This window comes from Oncorhynchus mykiss, chromosome 21, assembly GCF_013265735.2.
Source record: "Oncorhynchus mykiss isolate Arlee chromosome 21, USDA_OmykA_1.1, whole genome shotgun sequence".
NCBI classification, from domain to species: Eukaryota; Metazoa; Chordata; class Actinopteri; order Salmoniformes; family Salmonidae; genus Oncorhynchus; species Oncorhynchus mykiss.
Genome location: NC_048585.1, coordinates 11,192,572 through 11,208,324, shown reverse-complemented (window position 1 = coordinate 11,208,324; position 15,753 = coordinate 11,192,572). Strand labels below are relative to the sequence as shown.

At 44.2% G+C, this 15,753-nt stretch overlaps 2 protein-coding genes across 4 annotated transcripts in view; one reads left to right on the top strand and one right to left on the bottom strand.

Annotated features, from left to right (window-relative positions):
* The first annotated feature begins 1,252 nt into the window (after positions 1–1,252).
* Positions 1,253–15,753, top strand: part of LOC110531911 (coiled-coil domain-containing protein 146-like) — a 66,903-nt gene continuing 52,402 nt past the window's right edge. For 2 of the 3 annotated variants that reach the window (XM_036956862.1, XM_036956860.1), the window contains exons 1-2: positions 1,253–1,421; positions 3,006–3,245. In XM_036956862.1, the coding sequence (XP_036812757.1) occupies positions 3,084–3,245 (162 nt within the window). In that variant the 5' untranslated portion in view covers positions 1,253–1,421; positions 3,006–3,083. The remainder of the gene's footprint in view (positions 1,422–3,005; positions 3,246–15,753) is intronic. The other variant, XM_036956861.1, reaches the window with a different exon arrangement.
* On the bottom strand, positions 7,376–13,780 carry LOC118942876 (fibroleukin-like). Its single transcript, XM_036956863.1, has 3 exons — positions 12,912–13,780; positions 9,092–9,291; positions 7,376–8,729 (listed from the first exon to the last, which is right to left on the bottom strand). The coding sequence occupies exons 1-3, from the start codon at positions 13,657–13,659 to the stop codon at positions 8,223–8,225; spliced, it is 1,455 nt and encodes a 484-aa protein (XP_036812758.1). The 5' UTR covers positions 13,660–13,780; the 3' UTR covers positions 7,376–8,222.

Genomic DNA, 15,753 nt, shown 5'->3' with positions numbered 1-15,753 from the left:
CACACACACACACACAAAACACACACACACACACACACACACACACACACACACACACACACACACACACAAAACACACACACACACAACACACAACACACACACACACAACACACAACACACACACACACAACACACAACACACAACACACACACACACCACACACACACACACATCACACAACACACAACACACACACACAACACACACACACACCACAAGCACCATCTGGAGTGTTTCACAAACATTTTGATGTGTTGAACCAGAAGGCTGTTATGAATCTTTTCTATGTGATTTAAGATTGAAGAACAGTGAATGGACCCAGATGAATTTGCATAGATGACATATAAAACAAGGAGAGGAATCAAGACTATATTTGGATCCAGGGGGAAGAACAATGATCTTAAATGTTTTTCCAGTTTCTCCTGAACTGAGAGGATGATGTCACCATGTGACAATGGAGAGAAGGGAACTCTTCAGCTGTTCTGGGCCTGTCCTCATAAAGAGTCACGGTGTAGGAGTACTGACCTAGGATAAATGTTGCCTTTTAGATCATAATGAATATGATTATATAGACAGGGGGATCTGATCCTAGATCAGGAGTCCTACTCTGAGACGCTCTCTGAATACAGGCCCTGGCCTCAACTCCAGAGTGTTCAAATGAAATTGCTTCAGAGTAAATAAACATCTTTATATATATATATATATATATATATATATATATCTCACAAAAACCCATTGTCTGGACCTAAACTCTCCAGACTCAACAGTTCTTGGTGCAATCCATAACAATCCTTAGAGTTATTTCCTGTGTATGTATATGCCTCCTACAGAGGATGCCTCCAGGACAGGGGTTGGTTGGCTTGGTTCAAATGACGAGCAGACCTTGATGATGCTCTCACTACACGATTTATTTGCCCTGCTCTGCGGACTGCAGGACACAAAGGTTACCACAGCTCAGCTTGTAGAGAACATTCTCTGTACTCATGATAATGAATACTTGGCGCCCTCTGCTGGAATTTAGCTGTCTGTTTGCGCCTGCAAGCATGCGAGTCAATAGGATCAATACTTTTTTCTAATCGACAAAAAAACACAGTGCGTGCACTGTTTTAATTCAATAATTCAAATATAGCTCGTATTTAACGTGTCTTATTGCCTCTTTGCTGTTTTTAAAAGTTTAAAAAATGTTTTTTCAGTCTTGCTGAAAAGGATGTTGGGATGTCGTTGTTATGGCAACGTTTTCAAGGCATTCAACAAAACAGAGAGGCTGAGATTTACTGAAGCATTTTGTTGTTTAGCTAGCTAGCTGACAACAACATTTACAAATAGCTCTACCTCCCAGAGCTAACTTTTATGGCATAATGCTGGATCATTATTTTGACAAACTTGGAGTCACAGGTGAATAAAGGGACTGTTACAGGTAAGAATAACAGAGTGTAATTGTAACAGTTAACGTTAGGTACCTATAGCTATTTCTTCTTTCCCCAGTTAGTTTACACGAGGCTGGTCAAATAGTTGTAACTAGTAGTTAACTTTAGCAGTTTTGAGTAGGAAGCGAATTTTTCGGTCCTGTTGGGCTAAAATGATTCATTCGTATCATCTAAATCCAATGCCCTCCAGCCGGTAACGGTATATCACAGATAGAGAACAATGATCATTGACATTGCACCTTGCAAATGAACACACAGTGGTGCGCGTCTAGAAAAGGGAGTTAGGATTGGAAAAGGTTCATTTGGAGCCCTGAACACAGGCCTAGTCTCCAGTTGAAACGGGTTCAATAGCCTTTCTACCAGTATTTATTGTATACTTATTAGGCCTAACAATTCGGCAAAAATGTGTTGATTCACGTTAGTTGACACTCAACCAAATGTTAATCAAAACTAGACATTGAGCTGACGCCTGTGCTCAGTGGGAAGTAAGTCTGGAGAGGATAGTGACTATACTTACTGTAAGAGGCCCACTGGGCCAGCAGCCATGGTTTAGAGGGGTCCAGCAAAGCAGCTGGGTTTAGTATTTTCTGTAGGTTCCAGAACACTGAGCTGTGTCCCAAATGGCACCCTATTCCCTATAGTGGACTACGTTTGACCAGGACCAATGCGTCCCATATGGGGCCTCATCAAATGTACTACACTATAGGGAATAGGGTGCCATTTGGGACACAATTCTAGGTCAAAGACTGGAGCTGGAGGCTATGAGGGTTGCAGCAGTCTGTCTTTCATCAGTGTAATGTAGAGTGGATAGAATACACAAGGCTAAGATTTTGTATATTTCTGCAAATACTTTGCAAAGCCAATAAATGTAAAATAATCTTGTAAATGACTAGTAGTTACGAAATTGTCTAGTGCTCTTCTTCTTTAGAAGATCATGAAAATGCTTACTAATCCTGTCTGTCTGCTGTCTGTCTGCTGTCTCTGTCTGTCTGCTATCTTCTCCCTACTGTCTCTGTCTGTCTGCTGTCTCTGTCTGTCTGCTATCTTCTCCCTGCTGTCTCTGTCTGTCTGCTGTCTCTGTCTGTCTGCTGTCTCCGTCTGTCTGCTGTCTCTGGGTGTCTGTCTGCTGTCTCTGGGTGTATGTCTGCTGTCTCTTGTCTGCTGTCTGCTGTCTCTGTCTGTCTGCTGTCTCTGTCTGTCTGCTATCTTCTCCCTGCTGTCTCTGTCTGTCTGTTGTCTCTGTCTGTCTGCTGTCTGTCTGCTGTCTCTGTCTGTCTGCTATCTTCTCCCTGCTGTCTCTGTCTGTCTGCTGTCTCTGTCTGTCTGCTGTCTGTCTGCTGTCTCTGTCTGTCTGCTGTCTCTGGCTGTCTTGTCTGCTGTCTCTGTCTGTCTGCTGTCTCTGGCTGTCTTGTCTGCTGTCTCTGGCTGTCTGTCTGCTGTCTCTGTTTGTCTGCTGTCGCTGTCGGTCGGCTGTCTCTGGCTGTCTGCTGTCTCTGTCTGTCTGTCTGTCTGTCTGTCTGTCTGTCTGTCTGTCTGTCTGTCTGCGGTCTCCGTCTGTCGTGTGTGTCTGTCAGCGTGTCTGTCTGCTGTCTCTATCTTCGTGTCTGTCTGCGTGCGTGTCTGTCTGTCTGCGTGTGTGTGACAGGGCCACCATGAGCCAAGCTGGGGAGCAGACCAACCCACCCAGTGGAGGAGGTGAGGAGGAGACTACTCCTTTATCAGCCCTGGCTCCTGATGCTGCCCTACAGGAGGAGAGCCTGGCCCTGGGCCCCACTCACGTCTCTGCCAGCCCAGCCTTCCAGTGCTTAGACCAGGTAACACATACTCTTTTCACGCTACTGAGACAAACCGAGCCGAGCTGACCCCTACTGGGCTGACCTAGTTATTCATACACCATAGTTGCTAGAACTCTGTCACCATGACCAGTTGAAACCAGAGGTCTCTTCACAGTCCCCAGGTCCAGAACAGAGGCTGGGAAACACACAATATTAAATAGAGCCATGACTACATGGAACTCTCTGCCACCACAGATAACACTTTACGGCATGACACGGACTGTGAAGACAGACTGATATTTTGATGCATTTTGCATTGTAATATGCATTGTAATATGTATTGTAATATGTATTGTATTGTGTATTGTATTATGTATTGTAATATGTATTGTAATATGTATTGTAATATGTATTGTAATATGTATTGTATTGTGTATTGTAATATGTATTGTATTGTGTATTGTAATATGCATTGTAATATGTATTGTATTGTGTATTGTAATATGCATTGTAATGTCTATTGTATTGTGTATTGTATTATGTACTGTATTATGTATTGTATTGTGTATTGTAATATGTATTGTATTGTGTATTGTATTATGTATTGTATTATATATTGTATTATATATTGTATTATGTATTGTATTATATATTGTATTATGTATTGTATTGTGTATTGTATTATGTATTGTATTGTGTATTGTATTATATATTGTATTATGTATTGTATTATATATTGTATTATATTGTATTATGCATTGTATTATATATTGTATTGTATTATATATTGTATTATATATTGTATTATGTATTGTATTATCTAATGTATTATATACTGTATTGTATTATATATTGTATTGTATTATATGTTGTATTATGTATTGTATTATGTATTGTATTATATATATTGCATTATGTATTGTATTGTATTATGTATTGTATTGTATTATATGTTGTATTATGTATTGTATTATGTATTGTATTATGTATTGTATTATATATTGCATTATGTATTGTATTATATATATTGCATTATGTATTGTATTGTATTATGTATTGTATTGTATTATATGTTGTATTATGTATTGTATTGTGTATTGTATTATATATTGTATTATGTATTGTATTATATATTGTATTATATTGTATTATATATTGTATTATATATTGTATTGTGTATTGTATTATATATTGTATTATATATTGTATTATGTATTGTATTATGTATTGTATTATATATTGTATTATGTATTGTATTGTGTATTGTATTATGTATTGTATTATATATTGTATTATGTATTGTATTATGTATTGTATTGTGTATTGTATTATGTATTGTGTTATGTAGTGTATTATATATTGTATTATATATTGTATTATGTATTGTGTTATGTATTGTATTGTGTATTGTATTATGTATGTGATAGGTGGTTGGGATACCACTGTGATACAGTTTGTGTTTGTCTCGCCTGTCTATCTCCAGGTAAATGCACTAGCTGTGGGTTTCTCTGGATGGGAGCGTCTGCTGAATGGCTAAATTGTAATGTAAATGTAGTGCTATTTATATTTATGTATATTATGACTTTGATTTGTTGTGTTGTTTCCTGTTTGGACCCCAGGAAGAGTAGCTGTTGCCTCGGCAACAAGTAATTGGGGATCCTAATAAATAGTAAATACTAAAAAAACATCAGCCAATCCTGAACCCTTATGAAGGGAAAATGAATAAAACATCAGCCAATCCTGAACCCTTATGAAGGGAAAATGAATAAAACATCAGCCAATCCTGAACCCTTATGAAGGGAAAATGAATAAAACATCAGCCAATCCTGAACCCTTATGAAGGGAAAAATGAATAAAACATCAGCCAATCCTGAACCCTTATGAAGGGAAAATGAATAAAACATCAGCCAATCCTGAACCCTTATGAAGGGAAAATGAATAAAACATCAGCCAATCCTGAACCCTTATGAAGGGAAAATGAATAAAACATCAGCCAATCCTGAACCCTTATGAAGGGAAAATGAATAAAACATCAGCCAATCCTGAACCCTTATGAAGGGAAAATGAATAAAACAGCCAATCCTGAACCCTTATGAAGGGAAAATGAATAAAACATATAGGCTAGGTCAGGTATATTTGCCTGCTGATGGTTGACAGATATAGGCTGGGTCAGGGCTATTTGCCTGTTGATGGTTGGCAGATATAGGCTGGGTCAGGGCTATTTGCCTGCTGATGGTTGGCAGATATAGGCTGGGTCAGGTCTATTTGCCTGCTGATGGTTGACAGATATAGGCTGGGTCAGGTCTATTTGCCTGCTGATGGTTGACAGATATAGGCTAGGTCAGGTCTATTTGCCTGCTGATGGTTTGCAGATATAGGCTGGGTCAGGTCTATTTGCCTGCTGATGGTTGACAGATATAGGCTGGGTCAGGGCTATTTGCCTGCTGATGGTTGGCAGATATAGGCTGGGTCAGGTCTATTTGCCTGCTGATGGTTGACAGATATAGGCTGGGTCAGGTCTATTTGCCTGCTGATGGTTGACAGATATAGGCTGGGTCAGGGCTATTTGCCTGCTGATGGTTGACAGATATAGGCTGGGTCAGGGCTATTTGCCTGCTGATGGTTGACAGATATAGGCTGGGTCAGGTCTATTTGCCTGCTGATGGTTGGCAGATATATGCTGGGTCAGGTCTATTTGCCTGCTGATGGTTGACAGATATAGGCTGGGTCAGGTCTATTTGCCTGCTGATGGTTGACAGATATAGGCTGGGTCAGGTCTATTTGCCTGCTGATGGTTGGCAGATATAGGCTGGGTCAGGTCTATTTGCCTGCTGATGGTTGACAGATATAGGCTGGGTCAGGTCTATTTGCCTGCTGATGGTTGACAGATATAGGCTGGGTCAGGTCTATTTGCCTGTTGATGGTTGACAGATATAGGCTGGGTCAGGGCTATTTGCCTGCTGATGGTTGACAGATATAGGCTGGGTCAGGTCTATTTGCCTGCTGATGGTTGACAGATATAGGCTGGGTCAGGTCTATTTGCCTGCTGATGGTTGACAGATATAGGCTGGGTCAGGTCTATTTGCCTGCTGATGGTTGGCAGATATAGGCTGGGTCAGGTCTATTTGCCTGCTGATGGTTGACAGATATAGGCTGGGTCAGGTCTATTTGCCTGCTGATGGTTGACAGATATAGGCTGGGTCAGGTCTATTTGCCTGCTGATGGTTGACAGATATAGGCTGGGTCAGGGCTATTTGCCTGTTGATGGTTGGCAGATATAGGCTGGGTCAGGTCTATTTGCCTGCTGATGGTTGACAGATATAGGCTGGGTCAGGGCTATTTGCGGGCTGATGATTGACAGATATAGGCTAGGTCAGAGCTATTTGCCTGCTGATGGTTGACAGATATAGGCTGGGTCAGGTCTATTTGCCTGCTGATGGTTGACAGATATAGGCTAGGTCAGGGCTTTTTGCCTGTTGATGGTTGACAGATATAGGCTGGGTCAGGTCTATTTGCCTGCTGATGGTTGACAGATATAGGCTGGGTCAGGGCTATTTGCCTGCTGATGGTTGGCAGATATAGGCTGGGTCAGGTCTATTTGACTGCTGATGGTTGACAGATATAGGCTGGGTCACGTCTATTTGCCTGCTGATGGTTGGCAGATATAGGCTGGGTCAGGTCTATTTGCCTGTTGATGGTTGACAGATATAGGCTGGGTCAGGTCTATTTGCCTGCTGATGGTTGACAGATATAGGCTGGGTCAGGTCTATTTGCCTGTTGATGGTTGACAGATATAGGCTGGGTCAGGTCTATTTGCCTGCTGATGGTTGACAGATATAGGCTGGGTCAGGGCTATTTGCCAGTTGATGGTTGGCAGATATAGGCTGGGTCACGTCTATTTGCCTGCTGATGGTTGGCAGATATAGGCTGGGTCAGGTCTATTTGCCTGTTGATGGTTGACAGATATAGGCTGGGTCAGGTCTATTTGCCTGCTGATGGTTGACAGATATAGGCTGGGTCAGGGCTATTTGCCTGCTGATGGTTGACAGATATAGGCTGGGTCAGGGCTATATGCCTGCTGATGGTTGACAGATATAGGCTGGGTCAGGGCTATTTGCCTGCTGTGTTTCATGCGGGATATGGATAACAAAACATTCAGTACTCGGTGCAAATCTGTAAAAAGTTTATTCATGTTTTTATATAAAAAGTAAATACTTTTTTAAATAGGACAATAGAAGGTGAACGAAAAAACGTCTAGTGTACATACAGTTCTATACATCAAGCTACATAATCAATTATTCTATTCAAATATACCTACACTTTAAACCTTTTCATACAAGTCGAAATACTCCATCTTTTAGTTTTAAACTTCTCTGTGATCAACTTCTCAACCCCAATACAATGCTTTTTATTCCGAGTACAATACTTTTTGGGCTACTCATCTTAGGCAATCACTGTGTACTGCATGAACATACAGTCCATATATTAGTTATGTAAAAGCTATCAATCATACTTTCAAAAATAAATACTGTACATTTCCTCCTTGAACTTGGGGCCTTTAGTTTCCATGCTGCTTAGCCTGTCTAGATGAGGATGCAATGCAATGACATAACGCTAGGTGGCAGTATTATACAGACAATGGAATACAGATGTCTGGAAACAGTTGCAGTGCCTGCAGTCAACCAATGTAATTATTCTGCAGAAAGCAAACATATCTGACTCCATTTTGTTGCTGTTGTTAGTTCAGTGGCACATGGTCCATAGTATGTTGTTTGACCGATAGCCAGACATTTCCTATGACTGTGATATCATACGTTTGTCTTCGGTGGAGACTTTTCCAACCTTTTGAAGATTTCATTGCTGTTTTATTCCCGGGAACCCAGGTGTCTCAGACTGTCTCTGAACCATGTGGTTAAACTTGACAGTGGGAGGCAGAAAGGTCAAAGGAGCAGAAAGTCAAGAAGAAAAAAGTATTTCTGATCTTTCCGGTCGTTTCCGTTCTCATGCCTCTTTCCTTTACGGAGCGTAGTTCTTTGGCCGTATCATCATTTTGACCGTCTTGAAGGCCTGCCTGTAGTTGGTGGGGTATGCTTCACTAGACATGTTGTGCCATGTTCCCCAGAAGATGCCGTTCCTCACGCCCTTGTATCTCTTGTGGTAGTATTTCCCATTGAGATTGGCTGACATGCAGGCGTCAAACCACCAGCCAGAGCTGTAGTACGCGCCGCAGTTCCCTGACGGGTACATGTCGTTGTCCCTGTCTGGCGTGGTGAAGAACTTCTGGTCGTGGTTGAAGTGCTGGTTCATGTGCAGCGCGTTGCCGGCCGTGCCACTGTACCCGCTGATGGAGAGGCGATACCTCAGGAATTCGTTGGCTACGTAGAACTGGTCGAACTTGGCATACTCCCGCACCCCTTGGAAGTCCTCCAGTTCGATGCGCAGAACCATGTCCTTGGCCTTGGTCAGGAGGTGGATGCGGTCGTTGCCCAACCAGAACTCTCCCCGGGGGTCACCAAATCCCCCCTAGAGAGAGAGAGACAGAGAGAGAGAGGGCAATGGCAGGGAGAGAGAGAGAGAGAGACAGAGAGAGAGAGAGGGCAAGGGCAGGGAGAGAGAGATAGAGAGACAGAGAGAGAGAGAGGGCAAGGGCAGGGGGAGAGAGAGAGAAAAATGTAAAGGTCTGTGTCAGAGGAGTCAAATCTGTCCCAAATGGCACCCTATTCCCTACATAGTGCCTGGTCAAAGGTAGTGCACTATATAGGGAATAGGGTGACATTTGGGACACAGCCTCATGTTTTCCCTGATTCTCACAGGCCAGCAGGCCATTACATGGAATGTTACTGACCACGGTCTGTCACAGAGTTTTGTCAAATGGGTTTATTAACCTTGTACTCAGCCCAGGAGCGGTTGAAGCTGACGGTGCCATTGAGGCGCTGCTGCACCAGGGTCCAGCCGCCGCCGAACGACTCCATGTCGCAGTAGACCTGGAACGTGCCGTTCCTGGGGTCTGGCGTGACCTGGTAGACGCCGTTCCTCCTCTCCTTTAGCATGTTGTAGTCAGAGCAGTCCTTGGGAGCGATGATGACTGTTGTGAGAGAGAGACAGGGCAGGGGGAGGGAGAGAGAGAGAGAGAGACAGGGCAGGGGGAGGGAGAGAGACAGAGAGAGACAGGGCAGGGGAAGGGAGAGAGAGACAGAGAGAGACAGGGCAGGGGGAGGGAGAGAGAGAGAGAGACAGGGCAGGGGGAGGGAGAGAGAGGCAACGGTCAGTGTCCGAGGAGTAAAGAAAACACTGTTTCCCTCAAAGCACAAGCCTCTCACAACCCAGCAGCCATTGCATGGAATGTTCCTGACTTTCAGCCCCAGAATGTTCCTGACTTTCAGCCCCAGAGCTGACTGAGCGAGTTGAGCCACGGTGTCACTGTTTTCATATAAGGGGAGGACAGCCTTGTCAAAACGTGGGAACGTGTCAAATGGGATTAACCAAGGCTGCTGGAGAGCCTGCCAGTCCCCACTCTGTGTGTGTGATGATAATGCATCCTGACAGACACTTTTGGAGCTTAGAGACCCTGAGTTTTGGAAAGTGACGCCAGTCGACTGCTCAGGATAGGAGCCTAGGAAGCATGAGAGAGGAGTTGAGTTAGCAGAGCACAGAAGAGGACAGAGCAGGCTGTTTGTGCGTGTGTGTGAGTGTGTGTGTGTCTCTGTATCTCCCCCCTGTGGGCAGTACTCCTATCAAAGTCTGCCCATATGTGATAGTATTAGTGGTTCTCAGAATATGGGCGCCAGGCTGTGACTGACCCAAATATAACAGTCCGTCAGACAGATGGACAGACAGCCATGCAGACTGATAAAGGGGATTGACAGCAACAGAAGAGCAGCTGTATTATCAAGGAAGTATGCAGAGACATAAAACCCTCATCTGGAAGTAACATCGTCCCAGTGAAAAGCTTGTGCATTCTCACATTACAGGCAAACAGTTCCTTTAATTCCTACAGAACAAGGCTTGGGACATTAGATGAAGCTTAAAAGTGTTTATAAATGAATCGAGGACATGATTCAGTTAAATGATCCGAAGGTCGACTCCCTCGATGTATGTCCGCGAACACCTTCAAATCCAATCAGAGATAGGAAGCACACTGTTTAGTTTAACTGTGAATTAGGGCTTAATGATCCGTTACAGAGCTGAGATTGTGAGATGTCTGACTGCTGACGTTCTGTTGTCGTTGAGCCGACAGAGAGTTTCCCATATCAAGATAGAAACGTGGCCAGTAGAAAGAAGGCTGTGTCAACAACAGAACACACAAGCACTACTGCACTTTGATACTGGATGCTCCCCACTCTTACTGGAAACACTTTATATTGCCTGTTTCTCCATAATCTTTACATGAATCACTTCTGACATTATCTTGTCAAGCTATCCAGAGTCATTTGCAGAGCTCTTATACGAAACATGACAGATTAATCTAAGACAAGTACTTCTACATAGTGTTCTGATCTCACCATGACCAACTGTCGGAATGCAACACATTGCATCATCTTGTTGGCAAGTGTAATAAAGGAGGTAGCTGTTTACACCATGACCGCATGTTAACACTGTCCCAATGTTCACGCTGAAATGACCGCACGTTAACACTGTCCCAATGTTCACACTGAAATGACCGCACGTTAACACCGTCCCAATGTTCACACTGAAATGACCGCACGTTAACACCGTCCCAATGTTCACACTGAAATGACCGCACGTTAACACTGTCCCAATGTTCACACTGAAATGACCGCACGTTAACACCGTCCCAATGTTCACACTGAAATGACCGCACGTTAACACTGTCCCAATGTTCACACTGAAATGACCGCACGTTAACACCGTCCCAATGTTCACACTGAAATGACCGCACGTTAACACTGTGTAACACACACTCAAAATATCAGTTATCAGAATATCCCACACTCAGATTATCAGAATATCTCACACTCAGATTATCTGAATATCTCACACTCAGATTATCAGAATATCTCACAGTCAAAATATCAGAATCTCTCACACTCAGATTATCCCAATGAGTTTTGAAAGATAAAGTGTGATGAAACAATGTAATTCCCTGGTACAGTAGCAGTGTTAGTTTAGGACCGTGCATAAAGAAAGTGTGATGATCTGGAGTTAAACCTGCAACTCTCCTTTTGATACGGCAGAGTACTCACACTCAGTACAGAGGGCTGGCATACTGTACAGTACTGATACAGCAGAGTACTCACACCCTGTACAGAGGGCTGGCATACTGTACAGTACTGATACAGCAGAGTACTCACACTCAGTACAGAGGGCTGGCATACTGTACAGTACTGATACAGCAGAGTACTCACAGTCTGTACAGAGGGCTGTCATACTGTACAGTACTGATACAGCAGAGTACTCACACTGTACAGATGGCTGGCATACTGTACAGTACTGATACAGCAGAGTACTCACACTCAGTACAGAGGGCTGGCATACTGTACAGTACTGATACAGCAGAGTACTCACACTCAGTACAGAGGGCTGGCATACTGTACAGTACTGATACAGCAGAGTACTCACACTCAGTACAGAGGGCTGGCATACTGTACAGTACTGATACAGCAGAGTACTCACACCCTGTACAGAGGGCTGGCATACTGTACAGTACTGATACAGCAGAGTACTCACACTCAGTACAGAGGGCTGGCATACTGTACAGTACTGATACAGCAGAGTGCTCACACTCAGTACAGAGGGCTGGCATACTGTACAGTACTGATACAGCAGAGTACTCACACTCAGTACAGAGGGCTGGCATACTGTACAGTACTGATACAGCAGAGTACTCACACTCTGTACAGAGGGCTGTCATACTGTACAGTACTGATACATCAGAGTACTCACACTGTACAGATGGCTGGCATACTGTACAGTACTGATACAGCAGAGTACTCACACTCAGTACAGAGGGCTGGCATACTGTACAGTACTGATACAGCAGAGTACTCACACTCAGTACAGAGGGCTGGCATACTGTACAGTACTGATACAGCAGAGTACTCACACTCAGTACAGAGGGCTGGCATACTGTACAGTACTGATACAGCAGAGTACTCACACTCAGTACAGAGGGCTGGCATACTGTACAGTACTGATACAGCAGAGTACTCACACTCTGTACAGAGGGCTGGCATACTGTACAGTACTGATACAGCAGAGTACTCACACTCAGTACAGAGGGCTGGCATACTGTACAGTACTGATACAGCAGAGTACTCACACTCAGTACAGAGGGCTGGCATACTGTACAGTACTGATACAGCAGAGTACTCACACTCAGTACAGAGGGCTGGCATACTGTACAGTACTGATACAGCAGAGTACTCACACTCAGTACAGAGGGCTGGCATACTGTACAGTACTGCATGCAGTGCGTGAAAGCCTGGTTTTATAATAAGTCTGTCTGGCTGATGCTTAGAGGAGAACAATAGGTTAGCAATAACACGAGACTAGAGGAGCTTCTATAAGAGAACAGGGGGGGCTATTTTCAATAACACTCACACTGAGGGAAGTTCTGCACTTTACAGAAAAATGATAGTTTAGTAATAACAGAGCGTTTTGTAAATCCCTTAAAGGTTATACAGAATTTTCCTGTCAAATTGTCGAGAACCTATTTGGTTAATGAAAGAGAGTTAATAGACGTACACTGAGGAGAGGGCTGGACGGCACACTGGTGGTTACAGTTGTTACTGAGCTTGTTGATCACTCCAGTGATGTTCTCCACCTTGCTGTCCACGATGGCCTCCACGTTCCTCATGTTGATCAGGCTTAGTTCCTCTAGACGGCCCTGCAGAGCCGTGATCTGTCCCCGTGCGTTACGCAGGCTGTTGGACATCTTGTTCATCTTCACCTGCATCTCAAACACAGAACCGCCGGTAGAGACGGTGCCTTTGCCAGTACCAGAACCGGTGCCAATGCCATCCCCATCAGGCCCTGTGTTGGTTCCCCCGTCTCCTCGTTCCTCCTTACTGGTGCTAGACTGTATTTCCAGAAACCCTGGTCCCGTAGCGGGACCCCCTGCTGCCTCCCCGCTGTCCCTCTGCAGGCTCTGGTCAGCCTGCTGCCGGCACTCCTGACAGTCCCTCTTCAGCCGGTTCACTGTCTCCTTCAGGCTCTGCAGCTCCTTCATGGTCTTCTCCAGCATCCTGAACTGCTTGGGCAGCTGGATGGTCAGTGGAGGCAGGGTGATCTGGTAGGGGCAGTCGTCCTCTTCTCCACACTGGCCAGAAGGCTTCATCCTCACATTGCAGCCCCCTGAAACCTCTCCTGTAGCAGCCTTATCCTGAACCTTATCCCATCTCTGGGCTCTGTCTCCTGGCTCTGCTGCGGAGCTCCATGGGACTGCCAGCAGAAGAGTGGTGGAGGCCACAACACACAGCACGAACAGCCTCATGGTGTGTGTTTTGACTGAGTGTGTGTGCGTGTCAGTGAGTGAGTGAGTGAGTGTGTGTTTCTCAGCTACGCAGTCAGAGAGAGCGAGAGCAGCGTGAGAGAGCAGCCTGCAGGAGAGTGAGCGCAGGAGACTGCCTCCTGCCTGAGAGCCTGAGATAGTTGTGTCATTAATATCAGGGGAGGGAGGGAGGGAGGGAGGGGTGGGAGGGGCTGTGTTGCGTAATTCCACCACTCCATAACAGCAGCAAAGTCAACCATTTAAAGAGAGAGTAGGAATGCAGAGTTCTGACTGAGCTGCAGTCCTTTAGAAGTCAGCCCATTTCCCTGAACAGACAAGTGAGTCAGTACAAAGGAATTAACATTCTCTCCTGAGTCAGTACAATGGAAGTGAGTCAGTACAATGGAATTAACATTCTCTCCTGTAGGTTTTCCCCCTCTTGTTGTTTTGCTGTTTTGTGTTCTTGGATATGTATCCTGAACTAGGACACTAAGCCCTTTATGAAGTGGTAGAAGTGGTCGGTTTGAGGGTCTTAGAGGGTTGATACTAGAATCACCTGAACAGAGAGAAAGGCTATGGTCCTACAGTGCACTTGTTTAATCTCCAAACTCCAATCTCAGTGTTGCTGTGGATCAACACCAATGTGTCTCTTTCCTTCTTAACTCTGGTCTCGTTGCCATGACAGTTTTAGATTCAATGTATGAACATGACATCACCACAACTGTGGTATACAGAGCATCTTCTCTCTGTCACGATGAGTTGTTCACTTTTCCTACTGATGGACTTTGTGGTGGGTTGTGGGATTCCTGTAAAGTGGGCTATAGCTCTTCACAGGCTGGAAGTCATATTGAATGAAACACAGTAAGGTGTTTCATTCAGGATTAGTCATATTGAAAGTGATGCAATATTTGCAATTCAAACCCTCTATTGAAACTCGTTATACACCTTAGTTTTGGGTCAAAGGTGAGATGACTCTAGAGCCCTGAAAGATAAACAGAACAGCTCAAAATCCTGTAGCAGGCTGAAACTGGCAGTGCCACAGGGCTCTGTGTGGTGGAGGTCATGGGTCAACGTCAGCCAACTTGTGATCAGGAAGTATTGTCCCTCTGAGCCAGACGGGCTACACATTAACGAGTCCTCCTCACCTGCAGGAAAATAACTTGACTTTACGAATAAAGTGACTGTTATTGTTATTCCTTCCATATCTATGGAATAGTTTACTGTCCATGACTCATCCTTATGAATATTGTAACTGTCTGGAACTCTATATAACTGATATGGTAACTGTTATTGTTATTCCTTCCATATCTATGGTATAGTTTACTGTCCATGACTCATCCTTATGAATATTGTAACTGCCTGGAACTCTATATAACTGATATGGTAACTGTTATTGTTGTTGTTGAGAATTGAAACTTTTTGACTATCCATTCCTTTAAGTGGCTCCCAGCCACTGAACGAGAAACTGTCTTTATTTTTACTGAGGAAGGGAAAACCATAGAGCTTATAATTGACCTATTCAAATCAAATCAAATGTATTTATATAGCCCTTCGTACATCAGCTGATATCTCAAAGTGCTGTAGAGAAACCCAGCCTAAAACCCCAAACAGCAAGCAATGCAGGAGTAGAACCTATTCCATGTTGGTTGAGCAGAACGGGCAGAGTTACAGTACCATCCAGGCCTGGATCTCCTCTCTAACAGACAGAACTGTCAGAGTTACAGTACCATGCAGGCCTGGATCTCCTCTCTAACAGACAGAACTGTCAGAGTTACAGTACCATCCAGGCCTGGATCTCCTCTCTAACAGACAGAACTGTCAGAGTTACAGTACCATCCAGGCCTGGATCTCCTCTCTAACAGACAGAACTGTCAGAGTTACAGTACCATCCAGGCCTGGATCTCCTCTCTAACAGACAGAACTGTCAGAGTTACAGTACCATCCAGGCCTGGATCTCCTCTCTAACAGACAGAACTGTCAGGGTTACAGTACCATCCAGGCCTGGATCTCCTCTCTAACAGACAGAACTGTCAGAGTTACAGTACCAACCTACCTACCTGTAATCCTATGTGTGTCTCTATACCTGTAGTCCTATGT